The sequence below is a fragment of the Capricornis sumatraensis genome, chromosome 2 (genome assembly GCF_032405125.1).
Source record: "Capricornis sumatraensis isolate serow.1 chromosome 2, serow.2, whole genome shotgun sequence".
NCBI classification, from domain to species: domain Eukaryota; kingdom Metazoa; phylum Chordata; class Mammalia; order Artiodactyla; family Bovidae; genus Capricornis; species Capricornis sumatraensis.
This window is the reverse complement of record NC_091070.1, coordinates 23397837-23417005: the sequence shown is the minus strand read 5'-3', so window position 1 is coordinate 23417005 and position 19169 is coordinate 23397837. Positions and strand designations below refer to the sequence as shown.

At 43.2% G+C, this 19169-nt stretch overlaps 1 protein-coding gene across 2 annotated transcripts; it reads right to left on the bottom strand.

Moving 5' to 3' along the window:
- Window positions 1-6016: 6016 nt before the first annotated feature.
- Window positions 6017-6742, bottom strand: LOC138074120 (glutathione S-transferase omega-1-like). Of its 2 annotated transcripts, XM_068966160.1 has the most exons (2): window positions 6377-6742; window positions 6017-6277 (listed from the first exon to the last, which is right to left on the bottom strand). In XM_068966160.1, exons 1-2 carry the CDS (start codon window positions 6740-6742, stop codon window positions 6017-6019), a joined length of 627 nt encoding a protein of 208 aa, XP_068822261.1. The 2 variants fall into 2 exon arrangements, with proteins under 2 accessions (XP_068822261.1, XP_068822260.1); XM_068966159.1 differs by having other exon boundaries at window positions 6017-6742.
- Between the last annotated feature and the right edge of the window lie 12427 nt (window positions 6743-19169).

Sequence of the window (19169 nt, the reverse complement as noted above, 5' to 3'; positions counted from 1 at the left end):
GAAAGCTCTTTAGTTCCTCTTAGCTTTCTACCATAGGGTGATGTCATCTGTGTATCTGAGGTTATTGATATTTCTCCCAGCAATCTTCATTCTGGTTTGTGCTTTAACAGCAGGTATAATATAAACAATACAACACAATACAACATATAATAGCTTCTACCTGGGGCAGAGAACTCCCAAGGGAAAGACCCCTTCCACTTCCAGACTAGAGCCCAGACCTTGTTAGAGCGTATAGCACACTGAACGGCAAAGAAGTCACTTTCTGCTGCATTAGTGGAATTTGATGGAAATCCACTGTGCTGGGGTAAGCTGTCCCACAGAGAGATGTCTCACTGGAGGCACTCTGCTACAAAACCACCTGACGGGAAGGTTGGTGAGGCTGTGAGCAACTGAATGATGATGGAGCCAGACACTGGAGAAGCTGTGTGGATCACAGGAGTCTGGCACTGCAGGAGCCAAGCATGCTACAGAAGTCTACAGAGCTAGGGCACCAACCCCCTTTCCTTCCTTAGTGTCTCTCCAGTGCCATCTATTGATAAAGCTTAACATCCTGGCACATGCCAGAGAAGAGGACATGTAAAGGGCCTATTTTCACTCTCACAGAGTAGGCAAAGAAGATGAATTGGATCTGAGAGGCAATAAATTGATAACTGACACCAGAAATAGGGGTTTCCCTGGTGGCTCAGTGGTAAAGAATCCATATGTCAATACAGGAGCCACAGGAGCCGAGGGTTTGATCCCTGGGTCAGGAAGATCCTCTGGAGGAGGAAATGTCAATCCACTCCAGTATTCTTGCGGGGATAATGCCATGGGTAGAGGAGTCTGGAAGGCTACAGTCCATGGAGTCGCAAGAGTCAGACAAGACTGAGCGCACTCGCAAACACCAGAGGGAATCCAGTGGATGTAATGTAATAGAATGCATTATAAAGACATTTAAAGAAATGGGTACAATACCAAAAGCATAATCCATAGACTAACAAATTGATAAGTCAGACTTTGTCAAAATTGTTAACTTCTGTTCTTTGAAAAATAAAGACTGGGAGAAAATATTTACATATCACATGTCTGATAAAGGACTTGTAGTCAGAATATATATTTTAAAAACTCCTCAAACTCAAGATTAAGAAAGCAACCCAGTTTTTCAAATGGTCAAGTGATTTGATTAGATACTCCAACAAAAAAATATATAGATGTAAATGAGTACATTCTTTAAATGCTCAAATCATTACTCCTTAGAGAAATACAAATTAAAACCACAATAAAATGCCACTATATACTTACAATAATGGCTAAAATAATAAAGACTGACCATGTCAAGTATTGATGAAAATGTAGTGCAACTAGAACCCTCATACACATCTTTTGAAAATGCAAAATGGTATGACTACTTGGAAAACAGTTTTTTAATTTCTCAGAAAGTTAAATGGAAGTTAAACATACATCTATCATATGGTTCTTAGGTTGTCTCCCAAGATAAATGGAAGTTTATTCCTACAAAGACTTGCATGTGAATGATCACAGAACCTTTCTGTGTTATAATAAAAAGATAGGAAACAATCCAAATATCCATCAACATTGTAATATATCCACACAGTGAATATTACTCAACAATAATAAAGAATAGATTTCTCAATGCACTCAACAGCCTGAATGAATCTCTAAGTAACTATGTTGAGGAAAAGAAGCCAGACCAAAATGATTCCATTTATATAAAATTCTAGAAAAAGCAAAACTGTAGATTATAGATTGTGATGACAGAAAGCAGACCAGTGGCTTCCTGGCAAAGGGGGCAGAGGGGAGAAAGAGAAGAGGGATGGAAGGTTTTACCAAGGGGAATAAGGGAACTTTGGGAAGTGATGGATGTGTTCATTGTCTTGATGGTGGTGATAGACTGTGTGATAAGCATATGTTTATGCCAAAACTCATCAAACTATATACTTTTAACATGTGCATATAAATTATACCTCAAAAAAACCGTGAACAATAGAAGTAGGTAGTGATCAAGTATGCTATACTACTGAGAAGTCAGGCAGCATAAGAGTTGAGACTTGCCCACTAGATTCAGGGTTGTGTCAGTCATTGGCGACTTTGGGGAGAACAGCTTCAGAGAAGCGGGGGGGGGGGAGCCTGATTGGAGGTGGCTGTGGGGTGAGCAGAAAGTTAGAAAGTATAGCCAACTTTTCAAACTGGGAAAGAGAAAGAATTTAGTATAAGGAAGAGGAGGTGGGATAGTAGGAGCATTTTTATTTATTTGTTTATTTTTGGCTACCCTGTGTGGTTTGTAAGATTAGTTCCCCCATGAAACCTGGGCCCTCAGTAGTGAGAGCACAGGGTCCTAACCACTGGGCCCCCAGGGAATTCCCTGGTAGGAGTATTTTTAAAGAGCACAGAGAAAAGAGCAAGAGAAGATAGGAGATAAATGATAGAATAAGATCCCCGAGAAAGCAGGAGACAGTGGGCTAGGGAGAAATTCATTTTAGGAGGAAATGAAACTACAATGAGCGTGAATTCAAATAGACTTCTAGACTTGGTAGCAGAATATTGAAGACTATTTCTTCTGATGGTCCCTATGTATGTGTGTGTGTGTGTGTGTGTGTGTGTGTGTGTGTGTGTGTGTGTGTGTGTGTGTGTGTGTTAAGAGGTCAGGATACACGCTAAAATCGAGACAAGAAGTTAAGAGGGATAGTAAAGGTGTGAAACAATCTTTGTGGAGATGAGGTTGTTGGCAATTAGGGAAATAAAAAAAAAGACTGACAGTTTCTTTGGAAGCCTTGGGTGACATGGGTGGCTCTGCACTTATAATGGTATCATCATGCAACGTGATGTGATTTTTCTCTAGCAGCTGCACGAAGAGGACCAAAGCATGGGTTCATCCAGAGTTGGGGTTTTCAGGCTCAGCACAGAAAGACTGTCAGGGGCTGAGGATATTGGCAAGAGGATGATTGAAGTGGTAGATATGAAATCTCAGTTGGATAAGAACGGAAGTGATGACAGCAGGTGTTTATAGTGATCTGGAGGTCTTCCTGGGGTTAAATAACTGTTGAGATTCGTGCCACGAGACCTAGACGAGTAGGAGGTGCTGAGAGGGGGAACCTGAATGTAGAACTTCAGAGGTGGATGGTTCCAGGTGCTGACAGACTGAGGGACAGGAATGAGGTAGAGGAGAGGGTTTCTGGTGAAGAGGAGGTCAAGGCTCCGAGGGTCCAGGGAGTTGCTGGCTCATCTATGAAGATAATGAAGTCACCTGGATGATGGTAGTATTAGGATGAGAAGGCTGAGAACCGGGCACCAAAGTCATCTGTGAAAGAAGAGACATGGAGGGAAGTGAATCCAGGACAGGGTCAGAGAGGAGGAGTCACATGAGCCAAAAAAGGGGCAGGCGCCTCATGTCAGGGTGGAGGAAATGTCTGAAAGTGGGAGTGGAGTGTGGAGAAGACAGTGATACCCTGGCCCCAGGGAGCTGAGGCATGTGGAGAGTGGAAGGAGCAACAGCCTCTACTTCAGAAACTGCAGGCAAAGAGGTGTTCACAGGACAAAGCCAGTTTTCAATTGAGGCCTGGAATTGGGGGTACATCAGAGATACAAGGGCTTCCCTGGTAGCACAGTTGGTAAAGAATCTGCCTGCAATGCAGGAGACCCTGGTTCGATTCCTGGGTGGGGAAGTTCCCCTGGAGAAGGGATAGGTCACCCACTTCAGTATTCTTAGGCTTCCCTGGTGGCTGAGCTGGTAAAGAATCCTCCTGCAAAGCGGGAAGCCTGGGTTTGATCCCTGGGTTGTGAAGATCCCCTGGAGGAGGGCATGGCAACCCACTTCAGTATTCTTGCCTGGAGAATCCCCATGGACAGAGGAACCTGGCAGACTACAGTCCATGGGGTCACAAAGAGTCAGACACAATTGAGCAAGTAAGCTCAGCAGAGATACAAAGGCTGAAGATGTGAGGGTGTTTATTATTCATGAAAAGGGAATTCCAGTGAGAATTGTGGAGGGGAGAGGGTTGTGGGCTTGGCTCAGGGAGAATACCAATGGGTTTATGTTTGAGAATGTTCACTCAGCAACCCTGTGTGCCGTGTGGTATGCTTGTTCTTTCAACAGCCAGAAAAGTGTCAGTGAGGATGCAGCGTGATAAAGGGCTGTTGTACAAATAGCACAGGGCATCTGAGGGCACAGGAGTGGAGCACCCCTAGGGCAGGCAAACCAAACTCCAACTAATGAAGGAAAGGCATAGTCAAGAGGCCAGGAAGAGGGGCAGCTGGACCAAGCTGGCCAGTAGATGGGGTGGACGAGGCATGGGTTTGAGGGCACGTGGTGACCGAGCGCACAGTATTCTAAGAGCATGAAGGAGTCTAGATCAAAGAAGGGGAGGGTACAGGTGAGGGATGGCAGATTAGGTCAGAGACACAGGCAACAGTCAAATCATGAAGGACTTGTATGCCAAGCCAGAGTTACAACTTTATCCTGAAATCAAGCCAGTGAAAGGTTTCAAGTGGAATGAGACAATTGGATTTATGCTGCTGTCCCCCCAAACAAATTGTTCAGTTCAGTTCAGTCGCTCAGTCATGTCTGACTCTTTGAGACCCAATGAACCACAGCACGCCAGGCCTCCCTGTCCATCACCAACTCCCGGAGTTTAATCAAACTCACATCCATTGAGTCAGTGATGCCATGCAACCATCTCATCCTCTGCCGTCCCCTTCTCCTCCTGCCTTCAGTCCCTCCCAGCATCAGGGTCTTTTCCAATGAGTCAGCTCTTCGCATCAGGTGGCCAAAGTATTGGAGTTTCAGCTTCAACATCAGTCCTTCCAATGAACACCCAGGACTGATCTCCTTTAGGATGGACTGGTTGGATCTCCTTGCAGTCCAAGGGACTCTCAAGAGTCTTTTCCCACACCATAGTTCAAAAGCATCAATTCTTTGGTGCTCAGCTTTCTTCACAGTCCAACTCTCACATCCATACATGACTACTGGAAAAACCATAGCCTTGACTAGATGGACCTTTGTTGACAAAGTAATGTCTCTGCTTTTTAATATATTGTCTAGGTTGGTCATAACTTTCCTTCCAAAGAGCAAGAATCTTTTAATTTCATGGCTGCAATCACCATATGCAGTGATTTTGGAGACCCCCAAAAATAAAGTCAGCCACTGTTTCCACTGTTTCCCTATCTATTTGCCATGAAGCGATGGGACCGGATGCCATGATCTTAGTTTTCTGAATGTTGAGCTTTAAGCCAACTTTTTCACGCTCCTCTTTTACTTTCAAACAAACTGTAATGCTCAATAAAACAATTTCTCCTGCCTAGACTTCTCTGAGCTCCAGACCTATATTTCCAACTACCTGCCAGATCTCTCCCTTTGACTGTCTTGGCCTCTCCTCCGTGTGCCTTGAATCTAGTGAATGACACCTCCCTTCTTTATGCCTACACCCAACCTTATGGGTGCTGTTAGAAAAAAACATGCTCCTGGGTAGACTGGTGCCAGGACAGATTAATGGTTAGCAATGAAGTTGCCTAACAGACATGTATATTAACTAATATGCTCTATTATCATGCTTTATCAGAGTTTGAAGTCGACATAACTGGGTTAAGGGTAGAACTGACCTATGTGTGCACGCTAAGTCGCTTCAGTTGTGTCTGACTCGTTGCAGCCCTATGGACTATAGCCAGCCAGGTTCCTCTGTCCATGGGATTTCTCAGGCAAGAATACTGGAGTGGGTTGCCATTTCCTCCTCCAGAGGATCTTCCTGACCCAGGGATGGAACCCACTTCTCTTAGGTCACCTACACTGGCAGGCAGGTTCTTTACCACTCGTGTCGCCTTGGAAGCCCAGAACTGATCTAGGGCGTATTGTTTTCTTTTTCTCTTCTAAGCTTTTATTTAAAAGATAAGTGCATAGATAGTAAGATTTCATTAGTAAGGCTATCTGCTCCTTCCTATTTTTTTAAAAAAATAAAACCATGGTATTATTCATATTAGTGAAGGAAAGTATGAGCTATGTCTTCATTGCTGACTCTTGTCCCCATCAGAGACCATAGTCACAAGCCTCAGGGCTGTTCTGCAAGTAGAGGTTGAAGAAACCTTGAAAGGTCTTCACGTCAGTGAGGAGAGATGATTCTGTGGGATCCTTCTTCATGGCTGCCATCCACAGCTTAAGAGCTGGAGTGTGGTCTACACGCTCATTCAACTCCAGAGCTTCCAGCCGTTCAAACCAGGGCCAGATGAGGTAATCAATCATAGAAAGAGAATTGCCACCAAAGAAGGTTGTCTTTTTATCAGTCAGAACCTCCTCTAGCTTGGTGATTTCTTTATGCAATTCTTCTTTTAGGCCAGAGCAGTCTTCCTTATTTTGTGTTCTAAGAATCCTCGATATCAAAGGTGGTACCTTAGAAAAGGACTTAAAGACCATCTTTTGGCAAGCTTTCTCATAGGGGTCGCCTGGCAACAGCTTCTTCTCTGGATATGCTTCATCCAGGTACTCACAAGTGATGGCAGATTCACAGATCAATTGACCCTGACTGGTTTCCAGAACCAGCACCAGGCCTGAGGGATTCTTCTTGAAGAACCACTCAGGCTTATTTTTCAGATTTATGTTGATGACTTCATGCCAGATACCCTTGGCCGTCAGGACCAGGCGAGTCCTCTGGGCATACGGGCAGAACCTCATGCTGTAGACACGGATCAGGCCCTCGGGGACGGGCCCGGGGGGCGCGCTTCCCTTGCCCAGGCTCCTAGCTGATCCTCCGGACATCTCGCCGTACAGATAAAGCTGGCGCCGGGGTTTGCAGGCGAATTAAAAAGTCGATCGCCCCGCCTTCCCTCTTTCCCTCCCTCTCTTCCCATCAGACGTAAACCAAACCCGCGCGCAGAAGCCCTCCGGGGCGGCCCTACCCTGCACACTGCTACATTCCCCACCCTCTGCCTCCTTCCTATTATTTAAGGAAATTATTTGCAAATATAGGCTTGCAAGAGTTCAGTTACCTATAGTTGTGTAACAATCCACCCACACATAAAGATTAAATAGCACTTATTCTATAATGTTCACGAATTGTGGGTCAGAAATTCAGGCAGGGTTCAGCTACCTGATTCTGCCTCTCTATGTGGAGCTGACTGCGATTACCCAAAGAGGAAATCAGATGATGTCTGTGTTGATCTAGAGGGTCCAAGAAGGCTTCTCCTCACACGTCTTGAATCTCAGGAAGGATAACAAGAAGCTGAACTCAGCTGTACCACTCTCCCTCTCCACGTAGTCTCAGGGCCTCTCCATGGTCTTTCCAGCGGGCTTGTTTGACTTCTTCCATAATTACAGAGCTTGAGGAATGATATTGAAGAGACAGAAAATCTCTTCTCATCTGGGCTTGGAAACTGGCACATTTCTCTGTAGTCTGTTGGTCACAGAAGTCACACAGCAGTCACGTGGAGCCCACCAAGATTCAAGGGGAGGAGGGGCACATTGACCTACATCTCCATAGTTAAGAGACCGAAAGAATGTATGCCAATTTTATTTTTTTTCTTTTCCATTATGGCTTGTTACAGGATATTGAATATAGTTCTCTGTGCTATACAACAGAACCTTGTTGCTTATCTATTCCCTATAAAAACATTTGTATCTGCTAATCCCAAACTCCCAGTCCAATCCTCCCCTGCCTATCCTCCCCCTTGGCAACCACAATGTATGCCATCTTTAAACTGTGTTCTTGCTAGGAATCTAGATGAATATTTTATAAGTGAAATTATTCTTTGGTATTTCTGTGAAATTTACTGAAGTTTTTCATTCAAAATATGTGTGAGGCCAGGACAACCCTGGTGGTCCACTGGCAAAGAAACCACCTGCCAATGCAGGGGACTCAGGTTTGATCACTGGTCTGGGAAGATTCCACATCCTGCAGGGCAACTAAGCCCATGGCCCACAGCTGCTGAAGCCCCCACGCCTAGAGCCCAGTCCTCCCCATCCAGAGAAGGCACCGCATTGAGAAACCAGGGGTAGTTGCAAGGAAGAACAGCCTGTGCTGGTGGCAACTAAAAAAAAACCCACCCACAGCAACAAGCACGCAACACAACCAAAAATTAATTAATTTTAAAAACTCTAAAAAAATGATTAAATTTTGTAATATGTTATTGAATTCTTTTCTTGTAACTAACTTCTTGTTTTCACTTTTGCACCTAATATTTATTCAATTGTGTCCGACTCTGCGATCCCGTGGACTGTAGCCCACCAGTTTCCTCAGTCCATGGAATTTTCCAGGCAAGAGTACTGGAGTGGGTTGCCACTTCCTTCTCCAGGGGATCTTCCCAACCCAGGGATTGAACCCGGGTCTCCTGCACTGCAGGCAGATGCTTTACCCTCTGAGCCACCAGGGAAGATCTTAATATTTACTCGTAGTACTGTATTCTATTTTTTTTCTGGTTACAAGTTTAATGAAGTCCGAAAGGCTTGCATGATGGCACTGAGAGTTAGGGAGGTCCAGGCTTTCCCTTGCACCTCAGTAGAAACAATATGGTGTCCAGGTACCCTGGCCAGGCTTAGCACATGGGGTTTGCTGGCAGAGAAAGAATCTGATCGCTTGAGGGCTTCCTGCATGGAGTCCATTAGGACACTGCCATCGCGGTGAGTCAGTACAGAGGAAGCAACCGACCAGTGTCTGTCCACCTGTCATGTGGATGCCCAGTCTTGTTTAGTGTCACCCCCAGCTGCTGCCTTGCATGTACAGCTGGGGGGTCCTCGAGGAGCACGCTGCACTGAGCTCCTCTGTTAGCAGCATGGTTGGTCCAGCTCCAGCCATTTGTCCCCCAACCGCCTCCACACCCTTCAGCTTCCTCCAGCCTCCTCCAGGCCCTTCAGCTTCCTACGAACCTTTCAGGTACTGTGGTCTCATACTACTATGTTCTTTTTCTTTAAAAGAGTCCCGTAAATTGAGTAGACATCAAGCCCTCCAACGTCACCATCCACTTCTGATGTTTTATTTCGTTAGCTAGAGTAACTGTGAGTATTCTTTATATTCTGTGCTATAGGTTTTGGTTTACCCCAAATAGATTATAGTCAAGCATTTTTAAGTAGTCTAGGTCAGGAATCTCCAACCTCCAGGATCTAATGCCTGATTATCTGAGATGGAGTTGATGTAATAATAATAGAAATAAAGTGCACAATAAATGTAATGTGTTTGAACATCCCAAAACCATCCTGTCCTCACACACCCCAGTCCATGAAAAATTGTCTTCCACAATACCAGTCCCTGGTGCCAAAAAGGTTGGGGACCTCTGGTCTAGGAGGCATTTGTTTTCTGTATCTCTCCTTGTCCTGGTATTGGGTGACTGTGACTCTGCTGGTGGCTGTGGGTACTCAAGTTGGCAGAGAGCCTGGACAGCTGAGTCTCTTCCTCCTTGAGGTCTCACAGTGCAGATCTAAGGCCTGGGCTTTGGGGTCCTCTTTTATTTAAAATTTTACCCAAGACTTAACTGCAAAACCCTCTTAGTTTCTTTTCTGCATCCCATCGCATTTCAGTCTCTAGTGCCCAGTGCATTCCCTTTTTAATTGTTCTCTATAGAGATGACTCACAGTTCACTTCTATTAGAACCAAAATCTTCACAATGTTCACAAAGCTGCAAAGAATTAATCTAGAATATTTTAGAATTTCATAACCAGAAAGAGATTACTATAAATTCAGTCATAGTTACCACTATTGATTGGGTGTCTGCATCATGCAAATCTTGGTTCTAGGTGCTGGGAAAAAAGAAAAAGGAAGACCCTGTTTCTGTCCTTGAGTTGTGGAGACAAGAATTTGCCTAACTAAGCTACAAGCCTATGGTTCCCTTCAAAGTGTTTTCGTCCCTCAGTCATGTCTGACTCTTTGCAACGCCGTGAACTGTAGCCTGCCAGGCTCTTCTGTCCACAGGATTTCCCAGCCAGGAATACTGGAGTGGGTAACCATTCCCTTCTCCAGGGGATCTTCCCAACCAGGGATAGAACCTGGGTCTCATGCATTGCAGGCAGATGAAGCCTTTAGTTCTGTTCAGTTCAGTCAGTCAGTCATGACCGACTCTTTGCGACCCCATGAATCGCAGCACACCAGGCCTCCCTGTCCATCACCATCTCCCGGAGTTCACTCAGACTCACGTCCATCGAGTCAGTGATGCCATCGAGCCATCTCATCCTCTGTCGTCCCCTTCTCCTCCTGCCCCTAATCCCTCCCAGCATCAGAGTCTTTTCCAATGAGTCAACTCTTCCCATGAGGTGGCCAAAGTACTGGAGTTTCAGCTTTAGTATCATTCCTTCCAAAGAAATCCCAGGGCTGATCTCCTTCAGAATGGACTCATTGGATCTCCTTGCAGTCCAAGGGACTCTCAAGAGTCTTCTCCAACACCACAGTTCAAAAGCATCAATTCTTCGGCGCTCAGCCTTCTTCACAGTCCAACTCTCACATCCATACATGACCACAGGAAAAACCATAGTCTTGATTAGATGGACCTTAGTCGGCAAAGTAATGTCTCTGCCTTTGAATATGCTGTCTAGGTTGGTCATAACTTTCCTTCCAAGGAGTAAGCGTCTTTTTATTTCATGGTTGCAATCACCATCTGCAGTGATTTTGGAGCCCCAAAAAATAAAGTCTGACACTGTTTCTACTGTTTCTCCATCTATTTCCCATGGAGTGATGGGACCAGATGCCATAATCTTCGTTTTCTGAACATTGAGCTTTAAGCCAACTTTTTCACTCTCCTCTTTTACTTTCATCAAGAGGCTTTTTAGCTCCTCTTCACTTTCTGCCATAAGGGTGGTGTCATCTGTATATCTGAGGTTACTGATATTTCTCCCGGCAATCTTGATTCCAGCTTGTGTTTCTTCCAGTCCAGCGTTTCTCATGATGTACTCTGCATATAAGTTAAATAAGCAGGGTGACAATATACAGCCTTGACGTACTCCTTTTCCTATTTGGAACCAGTCTGCTGTTCCATGTCCTACGTATGGGAACAAAAGAAGGAGATGATGATTAGGGAAGGTGAATGCTTCAGGGAAGAGATGATATTTAAATTAAACCTTAAAGATAGTAAAACTTCTTCAGCTGAAGAAAATTCCCATCACTAAATAGTAGAGCAATTGTTTTCCTCTCATTGCATTTTGTTCTATACTTCTCAATATTGTACCATTATCATCTTTTTTAAGATATGAAAAAAGAAAAAAGTATAACACAACATTGTAAATCGTTCAACTAATACTTCAATTTTTAAAAAAGCATAAATATGGCAATGTTTTCCAACTTTTTATTCTGAAATGTTTCATGTTGAGTCTCCATGACAAAAGGTGTGTGTGTTTTCAACATTTTAATGTGAACAAATGTGAACATTCATAAAAGCTTAAAGAATTTTATAGTGAACATCCACATGTCCATCACCTAGATCGTACATTAACAATTTATTATGCTTGTTTTTTCACAAAAATAAAACAATAAAGTAATAATAAATAATAAAATGTCTTCCTTCTATCCATCATCTATCTTATTATACTAATGCACTTCAAAGTAAATTGCAGACGTAAACGTATTTCCCATTTAAAAACTCCAGATGGGGATTTCCCTGGTGGTACAGTGGATGGGAATCTGCCTGCCAATCAATGCAGGGGACATGGGTTCTATCCCTAATCTGGGAAGATCCCACATGCCACGGAGCAATTAAGCCCGTGTCCCACAACTACTGAGCCCATGTGCTCTTGAGCCCATGCTCCACAAGAGAAGCCACCACCGTAGGAAGCCTGTGCACCGCAATGAAGAGTAGCCCCCAGTTGCTGCAACTAGAGAAAACCTGCACGTAGCAACAAAGCTCCAGTGCCACCAAAAAAAAAAAAAAAGTAAAATTAAAAAAATTCAGATGTATATCATAAACTAGAACTTAATATTTGTCTACAGTTTTTTCTTTCGATGCAAAATTTACATATAGTGAAATGCACAAATCTTAAGTGTGTATTCACTGAGTTTCAACAAATGCATAGATCCATGTAATCCAAACCCTCTCAAGATACAGAACATTCCCATCACCCTGGAAAGTTTCCTCATGAGGAGTGCACAGATACCAGCCCTAGTAGACTAATAGAGTCATCAGAGGTATTCAGAATTAAGCTTTAATAGAATAGAATATGTGCATCCTCAGTCATGTACCACTCTTTGTGACACCGTGGACGCTAGCCCACCAAGCTCTTCTATCCATGGGATTTTCCAGGCAAGAATATTGGAGTGGGTTGCCATTTCCTATTTCTGAGGATCTTCCCAATCCAGGGATGGAACCCAAGTCTCTTACATCCCCTGCATTGTCTGTCAGGCAGATTCTTTATCACTAGCACCAACTGGGATGCCCGCAGAATTCAGCTGGGAGAAGGGTTAGGAGATAGCTAGCACCTCTAGCTCCTGGAAAGGTACTAATAACTGACCATGGATAAACAGGTTAATCTGGTTAAACTCCAGCTGAGTGAAAGGCCTAGGATACAAAGCAAAACGTTACTGTGCTCTAATCCTTTTTATTACCACACATACTGAAGTTGTATCATTCTGTTATCCTGAAGGCTCTACCTCTTGGAGAACAGTGGCTCTCAAATGGGATAGTTTTGCCCTTCAGTAGATATCAAAGACTGGAGATGTTGTGGTTGTCACAGGGCCAAGTAGTGCTACTGGCTTGTATGTATAGGGGTCAGGGATGCTGCTAAGTACTAAGTACTTCCTCCAAAGTACAGGGCTATCCCTCACAGGAATCTTTTGGCTCCAAAATCGGTAGTACCTGCTGTAGGTGATTAACCCATATGGGAAAAATCAATACGTATTACATACTAGCAGTAGACTTTTTTTTTAAAGAAAGATAATAAGTTTTTCATCTTTTAAAATCAAGGAAAAGGAACAATCAGTGCTTGCTTTGACAGCACACATAGTAAAAAAAAGAAAACTGAAAAAAAGGAACAATCATTATTGGATAAAACTAACCATTTTGGTAGTTTGTGGATAGGGATATTAGAGGAGGCAGCAAGTTCCTCATGACAGAAATAGAAATATCTATGCCATGCTGTATAAGCCCTTTTGGAGGGGTGGAGGCAGTTTGTGGTAGAAAGTTTGGATTTGAGACATTTTACTTCTCTGCTGAGCTTCCAGAATCTGTGATTTTTAAGTCTGGGTGAAAAGAGAGTGAGAAGGAGAAGTTTATAGTTCTTCCTCCTGCTCTAATTTGTAAGAAGTCCCTTTCAAGAGTAACCAGAGCAGGGGTAACCAGGTGGCCAGTGCAATATGACTTCATATGAATTGCGACCAAAAGTCAAATCATAAAGCAGCCTTCCAGCTTCCTATTATGTGATCTCTCCATAGCACACTCTTCAAGGATGGTGTTACCTTCTGGTCTGTGATTTAGCAGGTGTCAGGATGAGGTGCTACAAATGATGAGTGCTTCCTCATAGTTGAATTTTAGGTGTGTTCCTGCACTGGTTCCCCCGATGTTTTCATCTCTTTATATCACATTTAAGATTAAAGTCCTTAAAAAAAGTGTCAGATTTTGGTGTTGATTCCAACGATGAAGTAGGTCAAGATGTTGGTTTCAATACACCTATGGGCACTTTATTATTTTTTTTTACGAAGGAGGCAAGAATATACAATGGAGAAAAGACAGGCTCTTCAATAAGTGGTGCTGGGAAAACTGGATGGCTACATGTAAAAGAATGAAACCAAAACACTTTCTAACACCATACACAAAAATAAACTAAAAATGGATTAAAGATTTAAATATAAGGTCAGAAACTATAAAACTCTTAGGGGAAAATATAGGCAGTACACTTTTTGACGTATATCACAGCAAGATCCTCTTTGACCCACCTCCTAGAGTAATGGAAATAAAAACAAAAGTAAACAAATGGGACTTAATTAAGCTTAAAAGCTTTTGCACAGCAAAGGAAATAATAAAAGACAACAATATTAAAAGACAACCCTCAGAGTGGGAGAAAATAATTGCAAATGATACAGCTGACAAAGGATTAACTCCAAAATACATAAGTAGCACATGCAGCTCAATACCTGAAAAACAAGCAACCCAATCAAAAAAATGGGCAGAAGACCTAAACAGACATTTCTCCTAAAAAGACATATGGATGGCTAACAAACACATGAAGAGGTGCTCAACATCACTCATTACTAGAGAAACGCAAATCAAAACTACACTGAGCTATCATCTCACACCAGTCAGAATGGCCATCGGTAAAAAATCTGCAAACAATAAATGCTGGAGAGGATGCGGAGAAGAGCAAACCCTCTTGCACTGTTGGAGGGAATGTAAATTGCTACAACCACTATGGAGAACAGTGGGAGATTCCTTAAAAAACTAGGAATGGAACTACCATGTGACCCAATAATCCCACTACTGGGCAAATACCATGAGAAAACCATAATTGAAAGAGGTGCATGTACCCCAGTGTTTGTTGCAGCACTTTTTATGACAGCTAGGACATGGAAGCAACATAGATGTCCATCGACAGATGAATGGATACAGAAATTGTGGTACATAGACACACTGGAATATTCCTCAGCTTTAAAAAAAGAGCACATTTGAGTCAGTCCTAATGAGGTGGATGAACCTAGAGCCTATTGTGGAGAGTGAAGTCAGAAGGAGAAAAACAAATATTGCATATTAATGCATGTGTATGGATCTAGAAACATGGTACTGATGAATCTGTTTGCAGGACAGCAGTGAAGACGCAGACATAGAGAACAGACAGTGGGAGGGAGGGAGAGAGTGGGGCAAACCGGAGGAGTAGCTGGGAAATATAGATGTTCAATTCAGTGCAGTCGCTCAGTCGTGTTGACTCTTTGCGACCCCATGAATCGCAGCCCGCCAGGCCTCCCTGTCCATCACCAACTCCCGGAGTTCACTCAGAGTCACGTTCATCAAGGCAGTGATGCCATCCAGCCATCTCATCTTCTGTCGTCCCCTTCTCCTCCTGCCCCCAATCCCTCCCAGCATCAGCGTCTTTTCCAATGAGTCAACTCTTTGTATGAGGTGGCCAAAGTACTGGAGTTTCAGCTTTAGCATCATTCCTTCCAAAGAAATCCCAGGGCTGATCTCCTTCAGAATGGACTGGTTGTTACCATATGTAAAATAGATAGCTGTTGGGAGTTTTCTGTTGTGACACAGGGAACTCAATCCAGTGCTCTGTAACAACCTAGATGGGTGGGATGGGGTGGGAGATGGGAAGGAGGTTCAGGAGGAAAAGGGCATGTGTATACCTATGGCTGATTCATGTTGACATATGGCAGAAACCAGCACAATATTGTAAAGCAATTTTCCTCCAATACAAAAAATATTTTAAATGTTTTTGCATATACAGAAACACATGTTTAAGAATATCTCCATACAGTTTTGAGAAATAGCCTTGTTTTGTGATATTGCAGTGGTTACTTTAACAAAAATAAACAATTTGTTTCAAAGTCACCTGGGTCTTTTTGCTCAAAACTTTAGTTTTTAATAAGCCATGGCTTATAAGTTCACAAGGTGCAAAAAGGGTACATTCAGTGAAAAGCCTCCTATTCCTGCCCCCTGTCTTCTTAGAAGCAACCATTGTTAACTACTTCTTATCTTTTCTGAGATGGTCTATGTATATCAGATAAATATGTCCATATATTCTTTTTTAAACAAATGGTAACATATTATAAACACTCTTCTGCTCCTTGACTTTTTACCCTATGTTCTCAAAGATTGTTTCATGTCCCTATGTTAAAAAAATTGTTCTTTGTTACAGCTGGACATTTAGAAGGGTTTTCAAACTTTTGCTATTAAACACAGTGCTGCAATGACAATCTTACAAAAACAAGAACGTGGGATGTCTAGTCAACAGGTAAGAGTTTTGATTAATTAGATGTTTCTACACTTCTCTTTGTAACAATAAACTCTCAGTAGTATTTCATCACTATTTATTCATACTCTCAACCAGTGGATCATATTATAATCTTTTTGATCTTTCCCAAACTGACAAGTGAAAAGTGGCTCCCAGTGCAATTTTAATTTGCTTTCTCTTATTATGAGTGAGGTTAAAGAACCACTGGTATTTATTTTTTTGTAAACTGTTATTTTAATTGAGTTTTTATTTGTTTCTTAGTGATTTTAAAGAGTTTTTTATATGCTAAATAAATGCTTATCTGCAATGCATGTATTTCCTACTTTAGTATTAGTTTTAATCACTTTAAAATCATTTAAAAATTTGTTCAGTGGTTTTTCTTAATACTTTAATGGTTTTGTTTTTTACATTTATATCTTTGATCTATTTGGAATTTTTGTGTAAAGAATAAGATAAGGATCAAGATTACTTTTTCCCAACTGTACACCTAGGTATTATACTTTATTAAATACTCAATTTGCCCCACCCCACCCCCACTTTGAAATGGTGTTTTATCATATTTCCATACGTATTGGGGTCTGTTTCTTGGCTTTCCATTTGGTTCTATTGGTTTGTCTGACCATTTACCTGCTTATACCACACCATTTTTAGGGCTTCCCTGCTGGCTCAGATGGTAAAGTATCTGCCCGCAATCCGGGAGACCTTGGTTCGATCCCTGGGTCGGGAAGATCCCCTGGAAAAGGATATGGTAACCCATTCCAGTACTCTTGCCTGGAAAATTCCATGGACAGAGGAGCCTGGTAGGCTATAGTCCATGGAGTCGCAAAGAGTCAGATACAACTGAGCAACTTCACTTTCACCACACCATTTAAGTTGATATAGTTTTAACATAGTTTAACATTTGGTAGACGGGGGAGCCTGGTGGGCTGCCATCTAAGGGGTCGCACAGAGTCAGACACGACTGAAGCGACAGCAGCAGCAGCAGCAGCAGCAGAGTTAATCAATCACCTGGTGATGGTCTTTGAATTGCAATATTTAACATGTTTTCAGCCAATTATTTGTGTTTTTTCATAATTCTAGATGTCTTATCTTCCTTCTAACATCTTATCTGTGCTGCTCCAGAGCACAATATACTGTACTTTAGGGCTCTCTGCCTCCCAGACAAACTTGAGATAAATTGCATATCATCTCCACGGGGGCAGGGCGTTTTAATTTGATTCAGTAGTGATGGGGAGCCTACAAGACTTTAGTACAAAAGTACTCAGATTTGAGGTTCCTAAATGCACTTTCCCTCTCATGGTATGGCATTGTGTCTGTCTCACTAGTCGACCCTAGCTCTGATTATATGGGGGTAAGGAGGACTCAAATAAAACACCAACAGATCTTGTTTCCACATAAAATCTATGGTGTTGCAGACCCAGTATCAGCAGGTATTGAAGAAAAGGACTCTGTCCAATCAACAGGACCATGTGGGCCCAGCAGACATCCATCTCAAGGAGACAGACATTGAGAAGCACCAATAGAAAGTTCCCCTCAGGGGCTTCAGGGACTTCGCACTATTTGAAACTGTCATTGCTGCAGTGAACTGAAGCCAGTGCAGGAGAAGTGGGAATGAATGGGAGAGGCAACCTGGGAGTTAAGGAGGATTCGCCTTGGGAGTGATCCAGCTACTCCTTGTTCTGTTCATCGGTTCTTGGGATTCGCAAGGGGCGGGAGTGGCTCTGAGAAATGCTCAGTGAGTGTGTGTTCAGTAAATGGATGAATCGTTGAGTGAGGGAGGGAGCAACTGCCTGCCGCAGAAGTCTTTGTTCATCACTCATGTCTTTTAGGAGCCTCCTCTATCTGTGCAGGAGGAAGCGGATCTGGGGCATAACTCTTGGAGTCCTGTCCAGGAGAGGAATGCTGAGTAAGCAGAGGCTGTGACCCCTTCACGTTCCCCTCACATCCAGCCCCTCACACAGCTCCAGAGAACTCAAGAGTTTCTGCTAGCTTTGTTTCTTATGTTTCCCCTCATCTTTAATAGCATTCCACTGAAACATCCCCTGCGTTCATTACCTCTTGCTTTTCTTCACTAACCCCTTGAATAAAGCAAGTAAAACAGCAAAGGAGACAGAAATCAATACAGTTAATGACAACAGCCAGCTCCTACACACAACTAAATGTGTTAGTTTCTGTCTCAAATTTTCTATTTAAATACTTTAAAAGGTAGGTGTATATTTTATCATGCCCATTATGCAAGTGAGGAAACTGAATTCACAGAGAGGTTTAGTAACTTACCCAAGGTCACTGCTCTGGTAAACAGGTCAGCTGAGATTTGAACCAGAATGTTCACTCCAGAGACCATGCCCTGACGTACTATACCTTTTCTTTCGCATGTGTACGTGTGGGTTAACTTCACTGAAATAGAACAGAAACACACTCAAGGGCTTCCATGGTGGGCCAGTGGCTAAGAATCTGCCTTGCAATGTAGGGGACACTGGTTTGATCCCTGGTCCAGGAGGATCCCACACGCTGTGGAGCAACTAAGCCTATGGGTCACAACCGCTGAGTTCATGAGCCACAGCTCCTGAAGCCCCGTGTGCCTAGAGCCTGTGCTCCGCAACAAGAAAAGCCACAGCAGTGAGAAGCCCATGCACCACAATAAAGACTCAAGTACAGTAAAAAATAAATTAAAAAAATTACAAAACCCACCAAGTGCACAGATCAAGTGCATGACTCAGTGCATTTTCACAAAGTGAGCACACCTGTGTAACAGCAGCCACCTCCAAGAACAGAACAGCACCCCTGACCAGAAGATCCTAACACGCTCCGCCCCAATCTCTACCCCTTTCCCATCAAGGGAAACCACTCTCCTGAATTCTTTCATCGTTCTGGGGGTTCCTTTCTCGTCTATTTTAATCACACTGTATTTCAAGCATCATGGGGTCTATTGCTAAAGTTAAAACTATTCTATTTTGCAGGTGTGGGGCTGGGGGTGGTTGAGAGAATACACCCCCTAGATAAGAGAAATGATTGAGGATGGGGAAGTTAGGGGGCTGTTCTCCATCTGCCCTCATTCTCTTTGCCAATGTGAGGCTCTGCTCTTTTCTCTGTCCTCCTCCCCCAGGACTACATCTCCCAGCAGGCTGTGCTCTGACAGCTCTCGGATTTAAATAGGATTCTGGGCTACGCTCAGAGCCAGGCTGTTGCTGAGCACCCAGGAGCGAGAGGAGCTGGAGGAGAGAGAAGCAGCAAGAAGCAGCCAAGAGTTGGAGCCAGACCAGGAGGAGCCTGAGCCAGAGTTGGAGTAGAAGTTGCTCTTGCTGAAGCAGCAGCAACTAAAGAAGTTGAA